This window comes from Monodon monoceros, unplaced genomic scaffold (genome assembly GCF_005190385.1).
Source record: "Monodon monoceros isolate NGI ecotype Baffin Bay Population unplaced genomic scaffold, NGI_Narwhal_1 Super_Scaffold_16, whole genome shotgun sequence".
Classification (NCBI taxonomy): domain Eukaryota; kingdom Metazoa; phylum Chordata; class Mammalia; order Artiodactyla; family Monodontidae; genus Monodon; species Monodon monoceros.
In genome coordinates, this window is record NW_021703772.1 from 18,558,897 (window position 1) to 18,573,928 (window position 15,032).

A 15,032-nucleotide genomic window follows, 5' to 3' on the forward strand; every position below is an offset into this window, starting at 1 on the left:
TCATTTTGATAGCTATTTCTCTGGTAGTTTGAAATCTTAAAAGGGAGAAAGAAGCACACCCACCTCTGTTCAAGCCACCCAAAGACCAATATGTCCCTTTTTCTTGTAGCATTGTACTTCTCAAAGCAGGCTCACACTCATTTGCTCCTAGGCCTAAATTATTTCTGTAAACAATTTTTGAATATTATGTACAACACAAATCATTGATAACCAGCTCCTGGCATGATAAAATAGCTTGTGTCAGACCCTCCCATTAACATTTAACGTATATACTCTAGACAAAATATAAAAGTGATTGTATGAAAACATGGAGACCAGCCAAGCAAGAAAAACTAGAGGGAATATAATCCTTGAAAAAAGGGAAAACCTCCCCCCGCAACCAATGAGTTCCACATTTAACAGGCTTTTCCGCTAATGATACTTCACGGTTTCCTGTAGCACAAGGGGAAATAGGCACGAAAGGCAGAGAGTGGAAGTCTGAATGGCCAAGGAAGTAGTGGCTGGAGTACAGGAATGCCAGAGCAGGTAGAAATTGGGCAAGAACTCTGGGAAATGAGTGAGCTACAGAGAGGGGAACCCAAAATCCACATGCAAATCCCCCTCACATCCTTAGATACCTTCTAAATGGCACAAGTGCAGGGCAAGATTTTAAGGAACCTAGTGGAAAAGTCAAATATCTGAACAGGGATTTTTTTTTGCAGCTTCCACAGTGTTTGGGACACCAAGTTTGGGGTTCAGGACTCCCAAAATTAAAAGGCCTTGGTAGGGCTTCCCTGGTGGCGCAGTGGTTGAGAGTCCGCCTGCCAATGCAGGGGACACGGGAGGACACGGTCCGGGAGGATCTCCCATGCCGCAGAGCGGCTGGACCCGTGAGCCATGGCCCCTGAGCCTGCGCGTCCGGAGCCTGTGCTCCGCAACGGGAGAGGCCACAACAGTGAGAGGCCCACGTACCGCAAAAAAAAAAAAAAAAAAAAAAAGAATACAGTGGTTTGAACCTGGGCGATGGCAGTGGATGTGGAGGAGTCATGGATGTGCATATACTCAGCAGGTCAAACCCGTGACTGCTGAAGGTTTTAAGGCGGGTAAGGGGGAAGTAAGCAGCAGGATAATAAAAATAGACTAGATTCATTGAGTGCCGACTATCCAGTCGCTGTTCATATTTAATCCTCGCAACAAACCTATGAGGCAGGTACAATTCGCACCCACATTTTACATGCAATCCGTTTTTCCAGCCTTGGGATTGGGAGTAGAGGCGGTAGTCCTCGGGACCTGGTTTATGTAAAAAAGGAGTGGGCTCCTGGGAGTAAGGTGGGGTGGCCTGTGGGGAGGTAGGGAAGTAAGGGTTGGGTAGGCGTCCGCAGGGGACAGGGCCCGCCGGCCATTGGTCCCGCTGCCAAGGGAGCTTTGTGCAGATCCAGTCTCGCCAGCGGGTGGGAAGCGACAGCCCCGCTCAGTCCCTCCAGCAGCTGTCTCTACCTCATCTGCGATTTGGTGGGGAGCCAGCGCACCAAGCCCGGGAAGATGCGGCGCCCGCTGGGGCCTGGGGGCTTCTGGGGGCTCTGGCGGCTCCTCTGCTTCCTGCTGCTGAAGAGCCGCCCAGGGAGCGGCCGCGACATTAGTGATCACGGTCAGGAGGACACCTGGGGGGTGCGGGCAGGGCCAGAGAGCGATTCTGAGAGAAGTGGGTCCGGGGGCCTCAAGGTTAGGAACTTAGGAGGAAAGGAATCTGTTTGAGGGGTGAGAAGAGAAAACTGCGCAGAAAGAGGCGCAGGCCTGGCGTGGGGCTCGGTGTATGGGGTACGGACTTAAGAGAAGCGGACTCGGGAAGATTGGGGATTCGGGAGAAGGACTGAAACACACAGGGCCAGCGGGAAGTAGAACCGGCCTGGGCGGCCGCAAGAGAACCAAGACGCGCTGAGGGGCCAGGGAAGAGATGCCCATGGCTGAGGGATAGTCAGGGGACCAGGATCTCTGCACAGTAGGAGCAGGGGCCGCGGGTATCGGGCTCCGGAGAGAAGGCTGGGCCGAGGGATGACCCAAGGCTTCTTGGGTTTAGAGGCCAATGCAGAGGACTCGCGAAAAACTGTAGGAGGTGACCTGGGGGCGGGGGGCGGGACGCGTGGGGTGGGAGAGGACCGGCAAGACTTGTGGGGATGACTCGCTCTCTTTACTGCCCAGAGCCGCCTCCATGCCAAGCTTTGGCCACCGCTCAGCACCACGGACAGCGCCAGGTGCCCTGTGGGTCTGACTGAGGGTGTCTGGGTCACCACTTTTCTATCAGTTCTGGGAGCGCTGCCTCAGAGAAGCTCTCTCCTTCCAGAAGCTATTTTCCTTCTCAATATTAGGTTCTGCTCCTTCCTAAAGCCAGGGAAATGATATTAGGGTCCATTTGACTGGGGAAGAGAATTCCCTTTTCATGATGACTCATGGTAGTTCCACTATAGGAAAACAAACAAAGAAACAAACAAAAATCCCAGACTCCAACCCTACCCCATTTACCTGGAATGAGGCAAGTGTGTATAGCGTTAGGAATTATCTCCATCCCCGTCCTTCCCTTTTGCACAGTCGGGCAAACTGTGGCTTTCAGGACAAGGATCCAGACACTCAAACACTATACATACCAATATTTCCTTCCTCGAAGGATTCCAGGCGTCCTCTCCAATCCCCTCCAGGCTTCAAAGCCTTCCCTGAATGCAGTTCACCTGCTCTCCACGCCCTACCTGTTCACCTGATTATCCATTCTATGTGTGTAGCTTTCTGAGTCTCTTTTTAACTCACCCTCCACAGGCTGCCTGTGGAGCTTGGTTCTTACCTGGAAGTTGGTACCAAAGGTGAATGAGGTGCAGGGGCTGAGGAACAGGGCAGATGGTGACGGGGGAAGGAAAAATGAAAAGGAGGACTTGAAAGGAGGTGGGGGTCTGGTGAGGGGCACAGAGACCACTGAACCCAGGGGTGATAGTGGAAGGAAGCTGCTTTCCTTCAGCTTGGATTTGGAAGGCTTCTGGTCAAGCTCCTTTCTCACACCACTATTTTGTCCTTAGATGGTCAGGGCCAAGTGGGAGTGGGGCACCTCTGGACCCTCCAAGGATTTACCACCCCAGTCTTCCAGCAGTTGCAAGTTGTACTCCAGCAGATTATGCCCCAAGGTGAGTAAGAGCTGGAGAAGAGAGGCTGAGGCTTGGTCAGATACAGGGGTATAGTGAGGGGCTTTTTGATCTGAGAACAGGCTTTCAGCCCCAAATGTCTCTACTTGACACTTTCCTGTCATGCTTACCTCATGGAGAGTTGGGAGAGACCAAAATGGGGATGGAGGTAGAAGGGCAGGCTGTTTGCCCTTGAACACCCTGGAAGGGCCCAGCAGAGGCTTCTAGAAGAAGCCCCTGGAAGAGGTCAGCATCTAACTCCTTGGGACTAGCCCCAACTCCAGGCACTATCTGAGTTTTTCCAGAGCCAGGAATCCTTAAGTCCTCATCCAGGAGAATACACACACACACACACACACACACACACACACACACACACACCCCTAAGCCTCTGAGTAGGAAGCAGAGCAAATTGTATGACAAATAGAAGAGAGGAAGGAAAGGGAGTGGGGACTCCCTTGAAGGCAGATGGCTGACCCTTCCTTAGAGCAGAGTTTCATGAATGGGAGAAGAATCAGATAGGAAATCTGGCTTGAGTTCATGTTACTACTACCACTACTGATGTCTAATATGTGTAAAATGCCTTAAAGTAGTGGTTCTCAAAGTGCATCCCCAGACCAGTAGCATCAGCATCACCAGGAGACTTGCTGGAAAGGCTAATTCATGACCTTCACCCCAGACCTCCTGAATCAGAAGCTCTAGGAGGGAGGAACAGCCATCTGTGTTTTAACAAGCCTTGCAGGAGATTCTGATGTACTCTAAAGTTTGGGAATCACTGCCTTAGAGTTTTCTCAGCACTCTGTACATCCCTAATCTCATTTAATTTTCACAATAGCATCAAATGAGTCAGCAAAAAGAGTATAGTCCTAATCCTAACTGAATGTTTATTATATGCCAGGCATTGTGCTAAGCAAATTTTATATGCCATCTCATTTCATTCTCTCCACAAATTGTGATCCTTTGGCCACTTGAGGGAGAAGGGGAGTGTTGACCTCACTCTGGTCTCTGGAGTGGGCCAGTCAGAGCGTCCCAGGTATTAATTCACCACCTCCTTTCAACCTGCAGGTTTGTTCTGGAAGGATGACATGGCCCAGGATGTGATGACACAGAAGATGGGGCACATTGGCAAACCCCACCCCCAGGATCCATGTGTGAGGATGGGGCAAGAAGCCTTTCCCACCAAAACCACTGGGGTGAGGTGTGTGAAGCCTATGGTCAGTCCATGATGTCTGGTGGACAGAGAGAACAGGGAGGGAACGGGCATTAAAACTGCAGGTAAGAGCCGCCAGGAGCACTCTGAGAATGACTCAGAAGTCCTGTCTGGGATCTGCAGGAAACAGTTCCATGAACCACTAGTGACACCTGCAAAGGGAGACGAGGGAGGTGCTCGCAAGCCTAGGTCCCATTTCTCATCCCCATCTCTTGTAGGAGCAAGCAAGGGGAGAAACTTCGACTCCTATTCCCCAAGGTGAGACTCATGTGTCTTCTCAAGACTTTTAAAGCCCTGACTTTGGGTCCCATCTCTTTCCCTCTGGGGCCCTGTCACCCTTTTCTGCCTCCTTCTTGACTCCTGGCTTCCCTCCTCACAGGCCCCAGTGGTCAAGGTGAATAGGGTTCAGTGCTTTACCTCCAAAGTGGTTTCGAAGGCCCTGAAACGAGAGGTGACCAACCCTGTCAAGGTGAGGGGCTCACTTTTTCTAGGGAAGTTGGAATCACCAAGGACATGTTTAAATGAGGGAGGCAGGTGTGAAGGAGGGAAATGTGTATTGGTGTGTGAACACAGAAGGTGCATTTTCCTGTCTCTCTCAGACTACTTGTGGGCATCCATATGAAAGGTTGGGGAGTGTGATGCAGGTGCTGGGAGTCTCTAAGGGTGAAATGATCTATAGGATCATTCACAGGCACTGAATTTCCAAAGGCATAGAAAACTGCAGAGTTTTCAATGTTAAGTAAAAAGTTCTCCTTTTCTCCATGTACTCCCTTGTATATAGCAAGTGATAGCAAAGCTCCTTTGGATGAATGGGAGACGTAGCCCAGAGGCCCTCACATTCACCTCTTCCCCACCTTGCTCTACTCTGTGGCCTGGGTAAGTCAACCAGGCAAGGCTCGGAGTTATCTACCTAGGATGCTTGAACTCTTCGGAATCCAGATTGAAAACACCCATTTAGCACTGCCATCTATCTATAGATGAGACATTGGGGCCCAGGCTGGTCAAGCAACTTACTCAAGGCTGCATAGCAAGTTCATGGCAGAGCTAAGACTGGACCCAGGTCTCCTGATTCCCAGCCCTTTCCCCTACACAGTCCCTGCCCTTCCTCTCAGGGACTGCAGTGTGGGTTGTGCTGCCCCAAACATCAGACTCCTCCATATTGACAAAAGTCCTTTTTTGAACTAAGACCTAAATTACAAGAAGGTGGCAGCCAGTGGAAGATATGAAGGAAGGGCCTCCCAGGAAGAGAGCACCGCAATGACAAATGCCCTGACAGAAGGATACCATAGCAAGACTGAGGGAAAGTCAGTGGCAGAAGATTAGGTTGGAGATGTAGGCTCGGGGTCGACCACACAGGGGCTCACAGGTCATGGTGAAAGTTTGGATTTTATTCCAAGGGTAGTGGCAAGTTAACTAGGAAATTTTAAGGATGGGGATGTAATAATGTGATATGATTTTAAAAGCTCACTCTAACGGTATCAGGGATGGATTGTGAGAAAAGCGAGAGTGAAAACAGAGAGTCCTGTAAAGAGCCGATCATCCTGGTCCAGGGGAGACTGAAGTGGCTTGGACTGGGGTGGTGGCAGCGGAGCCGGCACCTCCAGCTAGCCATGTGCTCCATCCAGGGGCAGCCTGCACCTCTGGGGGCTTCTAGCCTCTCACGCTCTCCTAGGAAACCAGTTCCTACTCCCATAAGATGGTAGCTGAGCTTCCTAAGCTTAGGTTGGTCACTGGGTCCACACACTCAGAGCTGAGTGACAGACCCACCTGTGAGAGACCGGTTGCTGCCGTGCCTTCATGAAAGCAAACAAGGTGTTGCCGTTCTTCTCCAGCCTGAGCCCAAGGGAAAATCAGCGGATGAGAAGTCTATGAATTCTGTGTGGGAGCAAAGGGGACAGGCACTCAGTTGATGGGTTGAGTCACTGTGAGCTGACTCAAATCAGGGTGTTATTGAAGCATTTGCGGGAGAGTAGGTGAGGGAAGGGCCACCTCTCCACATACCGGTTCCAATCCTTTATTTCTGGTTTTAGGGCTTCTTTGAGTCGCCCCCCACTGTGGGCCACAACCTTGTCGCTGATTGAGACCTAATGCAAAGCTGCTTTGCCCCAGTGCCCTCCCCATTGCCCTCTGGAGGGGAAGTTCCAGGATGACCGAAATCTGGATCATTAAAGTGACTTTGATGCAAACTCTCTGTGACTTGCCCTGAGGCAGGATGGATCGGGTTTGGACCTGGCCACAGCCTTCAAAGTGAGAGAGGTGGGGCCAGAACAAGGGTTGCAGTGAGGAGAGCACAGCCCCTCACTGCTGCCGGAGGCTGCTTCTGTCTTGTTTTCTTTCCAGTGACCATTCCTGAAGTGAGGAAAGCGAGGATGGGACCACAGCTGGAATGGCAGCCTTCTTTACACACATCCAGCTATGCTGTGTGGTCTAGTTGCCCATCCTTCCATGTCAGACAGGCCTGGACCCTGCTGTTTTATGAGGGTCTCCCACCTCCACTATTACAGCCCCTGCCAGGGCTCTCTCACTCTTTGTGCGCTCAAGAATCAACATAGAAGTGCTGTAATCAAAGTGTACACACATTAAATGTTTTGCTGACTCTTGCCAGTTTGCTCCTGGTAGCGTAAAATCTTACAAGGGAGGGAGTAATCTGATCACTCATGCTCAGCTCAGCCAAATACCAGAATGTCCTATTTGCAAAGCTTTCTACTTCCCACGGTACTCTCATACTCATACTCTCATACGTCAGAGGTGTAAGCACGTGGGCAGATATCAAAATTTAGTTTCTCTAAAGAACTGGGACTTGGCCACACATCTCATCCATTTAAGCAACCCAGAGAAATTAAGTGACTAGTTCTTGATGGCCCCGATTCTTGGTCATGCTGCTGTTTTTGCCCTCTCCCCCTCTATTCGTTGTGTTCAGGAATGGACCTAAACCCAACACTAGACCAGTCATATTCGTTTGTACCTAGTTCTCATTAAATTGGGCAACCCCTGCTACTCACCCACATTTCCCCCTCATTCATTCCCTCTTTCTTTCCAAGACAGAAAATGGAGAGAAGAAGATGAGCATTTTTAAAAGGAAGGTAAGTTTAGCTCTTATCGTAGAAGGGCAGATTATATGATTTGGATCGTATTATTTGATAGAAAATGGGAAGCCATTGAAGGTCTGTTGAGCAAGGGAGTGACACAATGAAAGCTGAGCTTAGGAAGAACAATCTCACATTTCTGTAGAAGGATGGGTTAGGGAGTAGGAGAAAAGTGGCAACATTCTAGAAAGACTGTTGAAATAGTGCAGTGTGCCACACGAGGACCTGAACTTGAGTGAAAGAGGACATATAAGAAGGATATCTTGAAGGATGAATTAATAGGCCTTGGCAAGTGTTAGGGGTTGAATCCTGTCCCCCCCAAAATTCATAAGTTGAAGTCTTAATCTCCTGTACCTCAGAACATGACCTTATTTGGAAATAGGAGTGTTAACAGATATAATTAGTCAATTTAAGATGAGGTCATTCGGGTGGGCCCTAATCCAGTATGACTAGTATCCTTAAAAAAGGGGAAATTTGGAGACAGACATGCATAGAGGGGAGATGACATGAAGAGATACAGGGAGAAGATGGCCACCAACAAGCCAAAGAGAGAGGCCTGGAACAGCTCCTTCTAGCCCAAGAAGGAACAAACCCTTATAACACATTGATTTTAGACTTCTAGCCTCCAGAACTGTGAGACAATACATTTCTATTGTTTAAGTTCCCCAGTTTGTGGTACTTTGTTACAGCAGCCCTAGGGAACTAATACAGGTGATTTTTGTTTTTGTTAGAGATGTTTTGCCTTAGTGAATAATGATGCTGCGCATGGAGCAGGGACATGTGGAGCGTTGGTTGGGGAAGGAAAACGGATGTAGTCTTTTTTTTTTTTTTTGGCTGCATCGGGACTTCGTTGCTGTGTGTGGGCTTTCTCTAGTTGTGGCGAGCGGGGGCTACTCTTCATTGTGGTGTGCAGGCTTCTCATTGCCGTGGCTTCTCTTGTTGTGGAGCATGGGCTCTAGGCATGCAGGCTTCTGTAGTTGTGGCATGTGGGCTCAGTAGTTGTGGCGCATGGGCTTAGTTGCTCCACGACATGTGGGATCTTCCTGGACCACGGCTCAAACCCGTGTCCCCTGAATTGGCAGGTGGATTCTTAACCACTGTGCCACCAGGGAAGTCCCTGGATGTACGCTTAAAGGTTAAAGCCAAAAGCCTATTCAAGGACATCACAACAGCAGTTCTCTCCTACATCATCTCTCTTCCCCTGCATGCCTGATTATTTTCATCAATATATTAAGTACCCTGCAATATCTCCTAGATCTAATTTTTTTTTCTCAACTTCTGTTTCTGGTAACGGTGCACTACGTGATTCATACTATCTCTGCCTGCGGAAGACAGCTTGTCTTAGTCTGATTCCTCCCAAAATCAAAGCCTGAAGTAAGGGCTTGCATGGGGGTCATGTAGATTGGGATTAAATTTCAAGATGAGGAGTGAGAGAATAGGAAGGGTGAAACAGAGGGCTTGGAAAGCTATTGAAGGATGCATTAAGGAGTTATATGCAACTGAGGTAAGTTCTTGTGGGGACTCTCTTAGGCATCATGTACAATGCACCTCAGAACTGTCCTCTGAGACAGAGAAAAGGAAAGTATTTATCCTATGGGCCCATCCCCCACTGGATAAAGGATTGCACTACAAGATGTTAATTTCCTCATATATCCAGGTTTTTCATGCATGAGAATGTCTGAGCAGAGTCCCAAGGACATCTAATGCTGTGGTAGCAGAGAGGACCCAGGCCAAAAACAAAAGATCTGCAGTGCAGGTGAGGCAGGTGGTATCAGATTACACCTGCATCTAGCTGGTGGCTGCAGTAATGGCTAGAATTAAAAGGCAACCCAAGAGGATGCAAAATGGGACAATAAATGGTGTCTAATATACCTTAAAAGCTGGATGGAAAAGTATCCAAAATCTTCTTAAAAGCGTCAAGGAGGGCTTCCCTGGTGGCGCAGTGGTTGAGAGTCCGCCTGCTGATGCAGGGGACACGGGTTCGTGCCCCGGTCCGGGAAGATCCTACATGCCGCGGAGCAGCTGGGCCCGTGAGCCATGGCCGCTGAGCCTGCGCGTCCGGAGCCTGTGCTCCGCAATGGGAGAGGCCACAGCAGTGAGAGGCCCGCGTACCGCAAAAAAAAAAAAAAAAAAAAAAAAAGCGTCAAGGAGCTAGCGAAAGAGCGAGGAGTAATTGACTCAGGTCAAGATGCAGGAAAGGAGCAGAATCCAGAGGTGGTAAACCCAATGCTCACAGTTGCTTTGGACTGGGGAAATTTTCCATTTTAAGAAGCAGACAAAAAGCTGATTTAGACAGCCTATGCAGCTAGAGTAGTAGATGTCAGTGTCCAGGCCTGTGAAAGGAAGAATTCGAGTAAACTGCTCTCTGTTTTGGTCTGGGACCAAGAAGCTAACTCTAGAAATAAGGGGAAAATGGAAGTCAATCTACCCTTGCTCAGATCGCAGCATGTCCTTGTAATTGTATTAAGGTTGTATCAGATTGCTAGTGCTTTTAGGCACCTGCAGAAGTAAATGAAAATCCTCTAAGACCTTAAATTATTTCTACAAAAAATTTTTCAAATACTATAGTCTGCACAATAGATAACAGAAACAGACCCATAGTGATCCAATGATTGCAAAGCAAAACAACTGTGCTTTACTATGTTCAAGCATATCAAAGCCAAAGTGTAACTTTTGACAAGGATCTAGAAACCACAGAAAGTAATATAGAAGATTTTTTAAAAGAATCAAACAAGTCAAAATACATGAGGCAAAAACTGATAGAACTGAAAGGAAAAACAGAAAAATTCACTTGTATAATTGGAGACTTCAACACTCCTCTGTCAGAAATTGATAAATCAAGCAAGCAGAAGTTCAGGAAAGATACAGATGACCTGAGCAGAACAATCATTCTATTTGATCTAACTGACATTTAGAATATACCACCCAACAACAGCACAGTGCACATTCTTCTCAAGCTCACATGGAACATTCATCAAGATAGACCACCATAAAACACACCTTAACAAATTTAAAAGACTAGAAATCATACAGAATACATTCTTAGACCACAATGGAATTAAACTAGAAATCAATAACAAAAAGATAGCTGGAAAATCTCCACATATCTGGAAAACAACACCTTTCTAAACAATCCATGGGCCAAAGAAGAAATCTCAAGAGAAATTTTAAAGTATTTTGAAATAAACAAAAATAAAATATAATTTATCACAATTTGTGGTATGAAGTGAAAACAGTGCTTAGAAGGAAATTTATACAATGAATGCATACATTAGAAAATAAGAATGATCTAAAATCAATAAAATAAGTTCACACTTTAGGAAACTAGAGAAAGAAGAGCAATTTAAGTTTGAACCAAGCAGAAGAAAACAATTAAAATTAGAGAGAAATCAATAAAATTGAAAACAGGAAAATAATAAAGAGAAATCAATAAAACTCAAAACTGGTTCTTTGAAAAGAAAAAGAATCAAACAGAAATTCTAAAACTTAAAAATGTAAGAACCAAGATTTTAAACTAATTGAATAGGTTTAATAACAGATTAGAGACAGCTGAAAGAGAACTGGTGTACCAGAAGATATGTCACAAGAAACTTAGCCCTCCCCTCCAAAAAATACAAAGAGGCAAATGGTGGAAAATGCAGAAAAAAGGGTAAGAAATCAAGAGGATTCAGTGAGGAGGTCCACTATTCATTTTAATTGAAATCCCAGAAAGAGAAGAGAGAGAATAGGACATAAGCAATATTTTAAAAGATTGTGGCTGAAAATTTTCCAAAACTGTTGAAAGATATCGATCCACTGATTCAAGATTACCAAAAAATCTTAAGCAAAATATTAAAAAACTAAAACTAAGACAGAAAATATGACGAAACTGCAGGAAAACAAAGACAAAGGAAAAATTCTTAAAAGCAGTTGTGAATGTGGTGGAGGAAGGGATTATTTTCAAAGGAGCACCATTTAGTCTAATAATTAAGTCCAAGACAGCAACAATAGAAGCCAGAAGAAAGAGAAATGACTTCTTAAATATACTGAACGAAAATAACTGTCATCCTAGAATTCTATAACTAGCAAAATTATCCTTCAAACAGGAGTTCCACTTCTGTCTGAGTTGTAGGAAACTCAAAAGATAAACACTCTTATTCTAACAACAAGAAAATAGCTGGTTTAACTATAGAATCATGTTTTCTTGAGCACATCAGAGGAAATGGTTGGGGGACACAATGAGTCTTTTAGGGTGCTGGAAATGTTCAATTCCTTGACCTGGGTTACATGGGTGTTCATTTTGTGATAATTTATTGAGCTGTTCATTTTTGTCCTATGCATTTTTCTGTTTTTTATATTTCAAAATTTACAAATTTTTTAAAAAGGAAATAAATGGGGTGAAGTGAGAAAGATGGCAGGGGGAATTGTGGAGGTGAGGAGAAGACTTTCCTGAGTATATCTTATTATATAAGTTTGATTTTTAAACAGCGTAAATATTTTACATATTCTAAAGTAAAGTATATAAAAATAAAAGCAAATTCTAATATTGAAAATGAACAAACTAACCAAATTATATATCAGATTAGTAAAAATGACTACACAAACAAAAGAATTATTTCAAATGACTTTAGAACACCATATTTTGATGGTATATCCCTAGGGATTATAAGGACAAAATAAACTACCCAAAGTCTTAAGTGTATTCACTGTTTTATTAGTAGAGTAATATCTATATTATCATTTGTAAATTATTGTATGCATATTGTAGGATTAAACCGATAAATGATTATGTTATGTTATGGGAAACCAAATTTTTCAGTGTAATAAAGAGATACAAGTATAGAATTAAGAATTCAGTAAAAATCACAGCTAAATTTTAATTGGAAATATCAGTGTGTGTGTGTATTTGTGACGGTATCTTAATATCCTAGCTCTGTGCACTGAAAGGACCTAGAAGCAACATCAATCACCTCAGTAGCCATTATCATCCCTAGAACCCAGACTGTGGTCTCTAAAGTCAGTTCTTACTAAAAGCTACCAAGTCTCTTTGGAGGAATGACTGCTTCCATGTCTAGGGCAAGGAATAAAAAAAATTAACCTCGTACATGTTGGAATGATAGAAAGCAAGGGAGCTTTCAGTGATTAATGGGACGTTTCAAAAGGAAAAAAGAATGAGTTTAAAGGAACTTTCACTTAATTACTTACTTAGGACAATTTGAATATTACTGTGATTGACTGATACATATTGAATATATAAAAATCCATACTTCCATAGTAATGCTCAAAGATAAAAAGTCATAACAAATATTTTTTAAAACTTAGGGACTTCCCTGATGGCGCAGTTGTTAAGAATCCACCTGCCAGTGAAGGGGACATGGGTTCGAGCCCTGGTCCGGGAAGATCCCACATGCCGCAGAGCAACTAAACCCGTGTGCCACAACTACTGAGCCTGCACTCTAGAGCCCACGCACCACAACTACTGAAGCCCGCTGCCTAGAGTCCATACTCCACAACAAGAGAAGCCACCTCAGTGAGAAGCCCACGCACCACAACAAAGAGTAGCTCCCCAGCTCGCCGCAACTAGAGAAAGCCTGCGCACAGCAACGAAGACCCGATGCAGCCAAAATAAATAAATAAATAAATGTATTTAAAAAAACACAAAACTTACTTGCCACTCTTGGCGGTAACTATTACACCAACTCATCACTCTGCAAATTAATAGTTAAAGAGAAGAAACTAAGAATGTATGCTACCTTTCCAATTGGAATTGTATCTCAGGATATAACTAAGTGCAGTTGATGAGAGAATGCTCTTCTTTATGAAATAATATCAGCTAACAAATGTTAAAGGAGTGATAGAACTAGAAAATCACCATTTTAGTCAAAGATCATCAATGAATGGCAACACCACTAGGTGAAAAGTTGCTGGGGAACTACTTTATGACAGAGATCTGGCTGTCTCTACCTTAAACCAGTGATCAATTATAGCATCACTAACAGTGGGACAGCCAGACATTATACACTTCCTGAAATGATGCAATTGGAGTCATACAGCATCACCTGTAAATTTTTTGTTTTAAAAAATTTTTTACCTGATCCAGTCAAGACTTAAGTTCTATTTTTCAGGAAATACAGGGGACATACAGGATATATACAGGGAAAATACAGGAAAACATATCACGAGGAAACAGTCACAAATCCTGAAGGTAGGGAGTTGTAAAGAAAGCCTGACCTGGTATCTTCCACAAGAAAATGTCAAAAAATGGGGAGGGGGGGGACGCACTGTTTATGTTAATTTAAAGAGAATTAAGAAACATAACCAAATGCAATGGTGGTTTTGATTGACTGCTACTTTGAACAAAACAGCTGAAAAAAGGCATTTTTTTGGAAACAATTTGAGACATTTGAATACGAACTGAGCATTAAATGATATTCGGGAATTATCGTAAATTTCATTAGGCGTCATAATGGCATTTAGGTTATATGGGAAAATACCCTTATTTCTTGGAAATGCATATTGAAACTTTTGGAAGGTAACTATAATGTCTATTGTTTACTTTTAAGTACTAAAAAGAAGCAAAGATGGCAAAATAATCAATAACTGTTCAGCCTAGGTGATGAGTGTATGAGTACCATGCACCACCATCTTTTTTAATTTTTTTATTTTTGTATTTTGGAAATTTTTTATGAACAGCAAGAGAGTAAAGTGATCAATTTTGACCTTTAGAAAGCTCACTCCCAAGCTTATTGGGTGACAAGAATGGAAGCAAAAGACTCGTTAGATGATTACTGCAGTAGTCATCATGAAAGAGAGAAGTCATATGGACTCCATCATATAGAGAGGAGTGGGCTGATGGGAGACATTTTGCAGGCAGAAACCATAGGATTTTGATAGGCTCGAGGTGGAAGAGGGCGAAAGAAAGGCGAGCCAAGGCTAATAACAAAAGCCAATATATATCCAGTGTTTCGTATATGCCAGTGCAGTGGTTGTTCTAAGTGAGGCACGTGAGTTTAATTCCTGTAAATCTTCACAACCACCTTGTGAGGGAGGCACTGTTGGCACCTCCATTTTACAGATCAGGAAACTTGGGCACAGAGAGGTCAAGCAACGTGCCCAAAGTTATACCCCTAAGTAGGTGGCATTGCTACAAGTGGAATCCGAGCACACACGCAAAACCATTCCTGCTCTTAAGGATAACATCTATACCATTAATTGAGATGCGAAAGAGTACATATTGTATTCACCTGTATGCTCCTCTTCTTAAGGTTTATACGACCCGGCTCACGTAACTTTCTTGGCCCCCACACAACTGGAACCCTTCTCGCCAACCCTGCGACTGGGTGATACAGGTGGTGGCCCTTGGGGAGAAGCATATGTCAAGGTGAGGCCAAGTGCGAATTCTAGAGAAGCGCCTACTATTTGGGGTAGGGAGGGACGGGGTGGGTAGGACCCCCAGTAAGACACTGCTTTTACGCCACGAATGACGCAAATCAACGCAAGAGCCGGGGGTGGAAATGTCGTCACCATCCGCCTGGGGTTGGCGGAGTTGCCGCGAGAGGGGCGTGTAGACCCCGCCTCGGTGGGTGGGGAGTGGCAGGCCCCGCCTCGGCCCCT

At 44.9% G+C, this 15,032-nt stretch overlaps 1 protein-coding gene across 1 annotated transcript; it reads left to right on the forward strand.

Annotated features, from left to right (window-relative positions):
* The first annotated feature begins 1,470 nt into the window (after positions 1-1,470).
* Positions 1,471-6,536, forward strand: RESP18 (regulated endocrine specific protein 18). Its single transcript, XM_029226142.1, has 6 exons — positions 1,471-1,627; positions 3,042-3,146; positions 4,209-4,341; positions 4,572-4,611; positions 4,733-4,822; positions 6,384-6,536. The coding sequence occupies exons 1-6, from the start codon at positions 1,522-1,524 to the stop codon at positions 6,432-6,434; spliced, it is 525 nt and encodes a 174-aa protein (XP_029081975.1). The 5' UTR covers positions 1,471-1,521; the 3' UTR covers positions 6,435-6,536.
* Positions 6,537-15,032: the final 8,496 nt, after the last annotated feature.

Bases quoted from the DNA above. Each gene is read 5' to 3' on its own strand.
- RESP18 (XM_029226142.1), top strand. From the start codon at position 1,522: ATGCGGCGCCCGCTGGGGCCTGGGGGCTTCTGGGGGCTCTGGCGGCTC. The intron at 1,628-3,041 runs GTCAGGAGGACA...TTTTGTCCTTAG, and splicing joins CCGCGACATTAGTGATCACG to ATGGTCAGGGCCAAGTGGGA. The intron at 4,342-4,571 runs GTGTGTGAAGCC...CATCTCTTGTAG, and splicing joins ACCAAAACCACTGGGGTGAG to GAGCAAGCAAGGGGAGAAAC.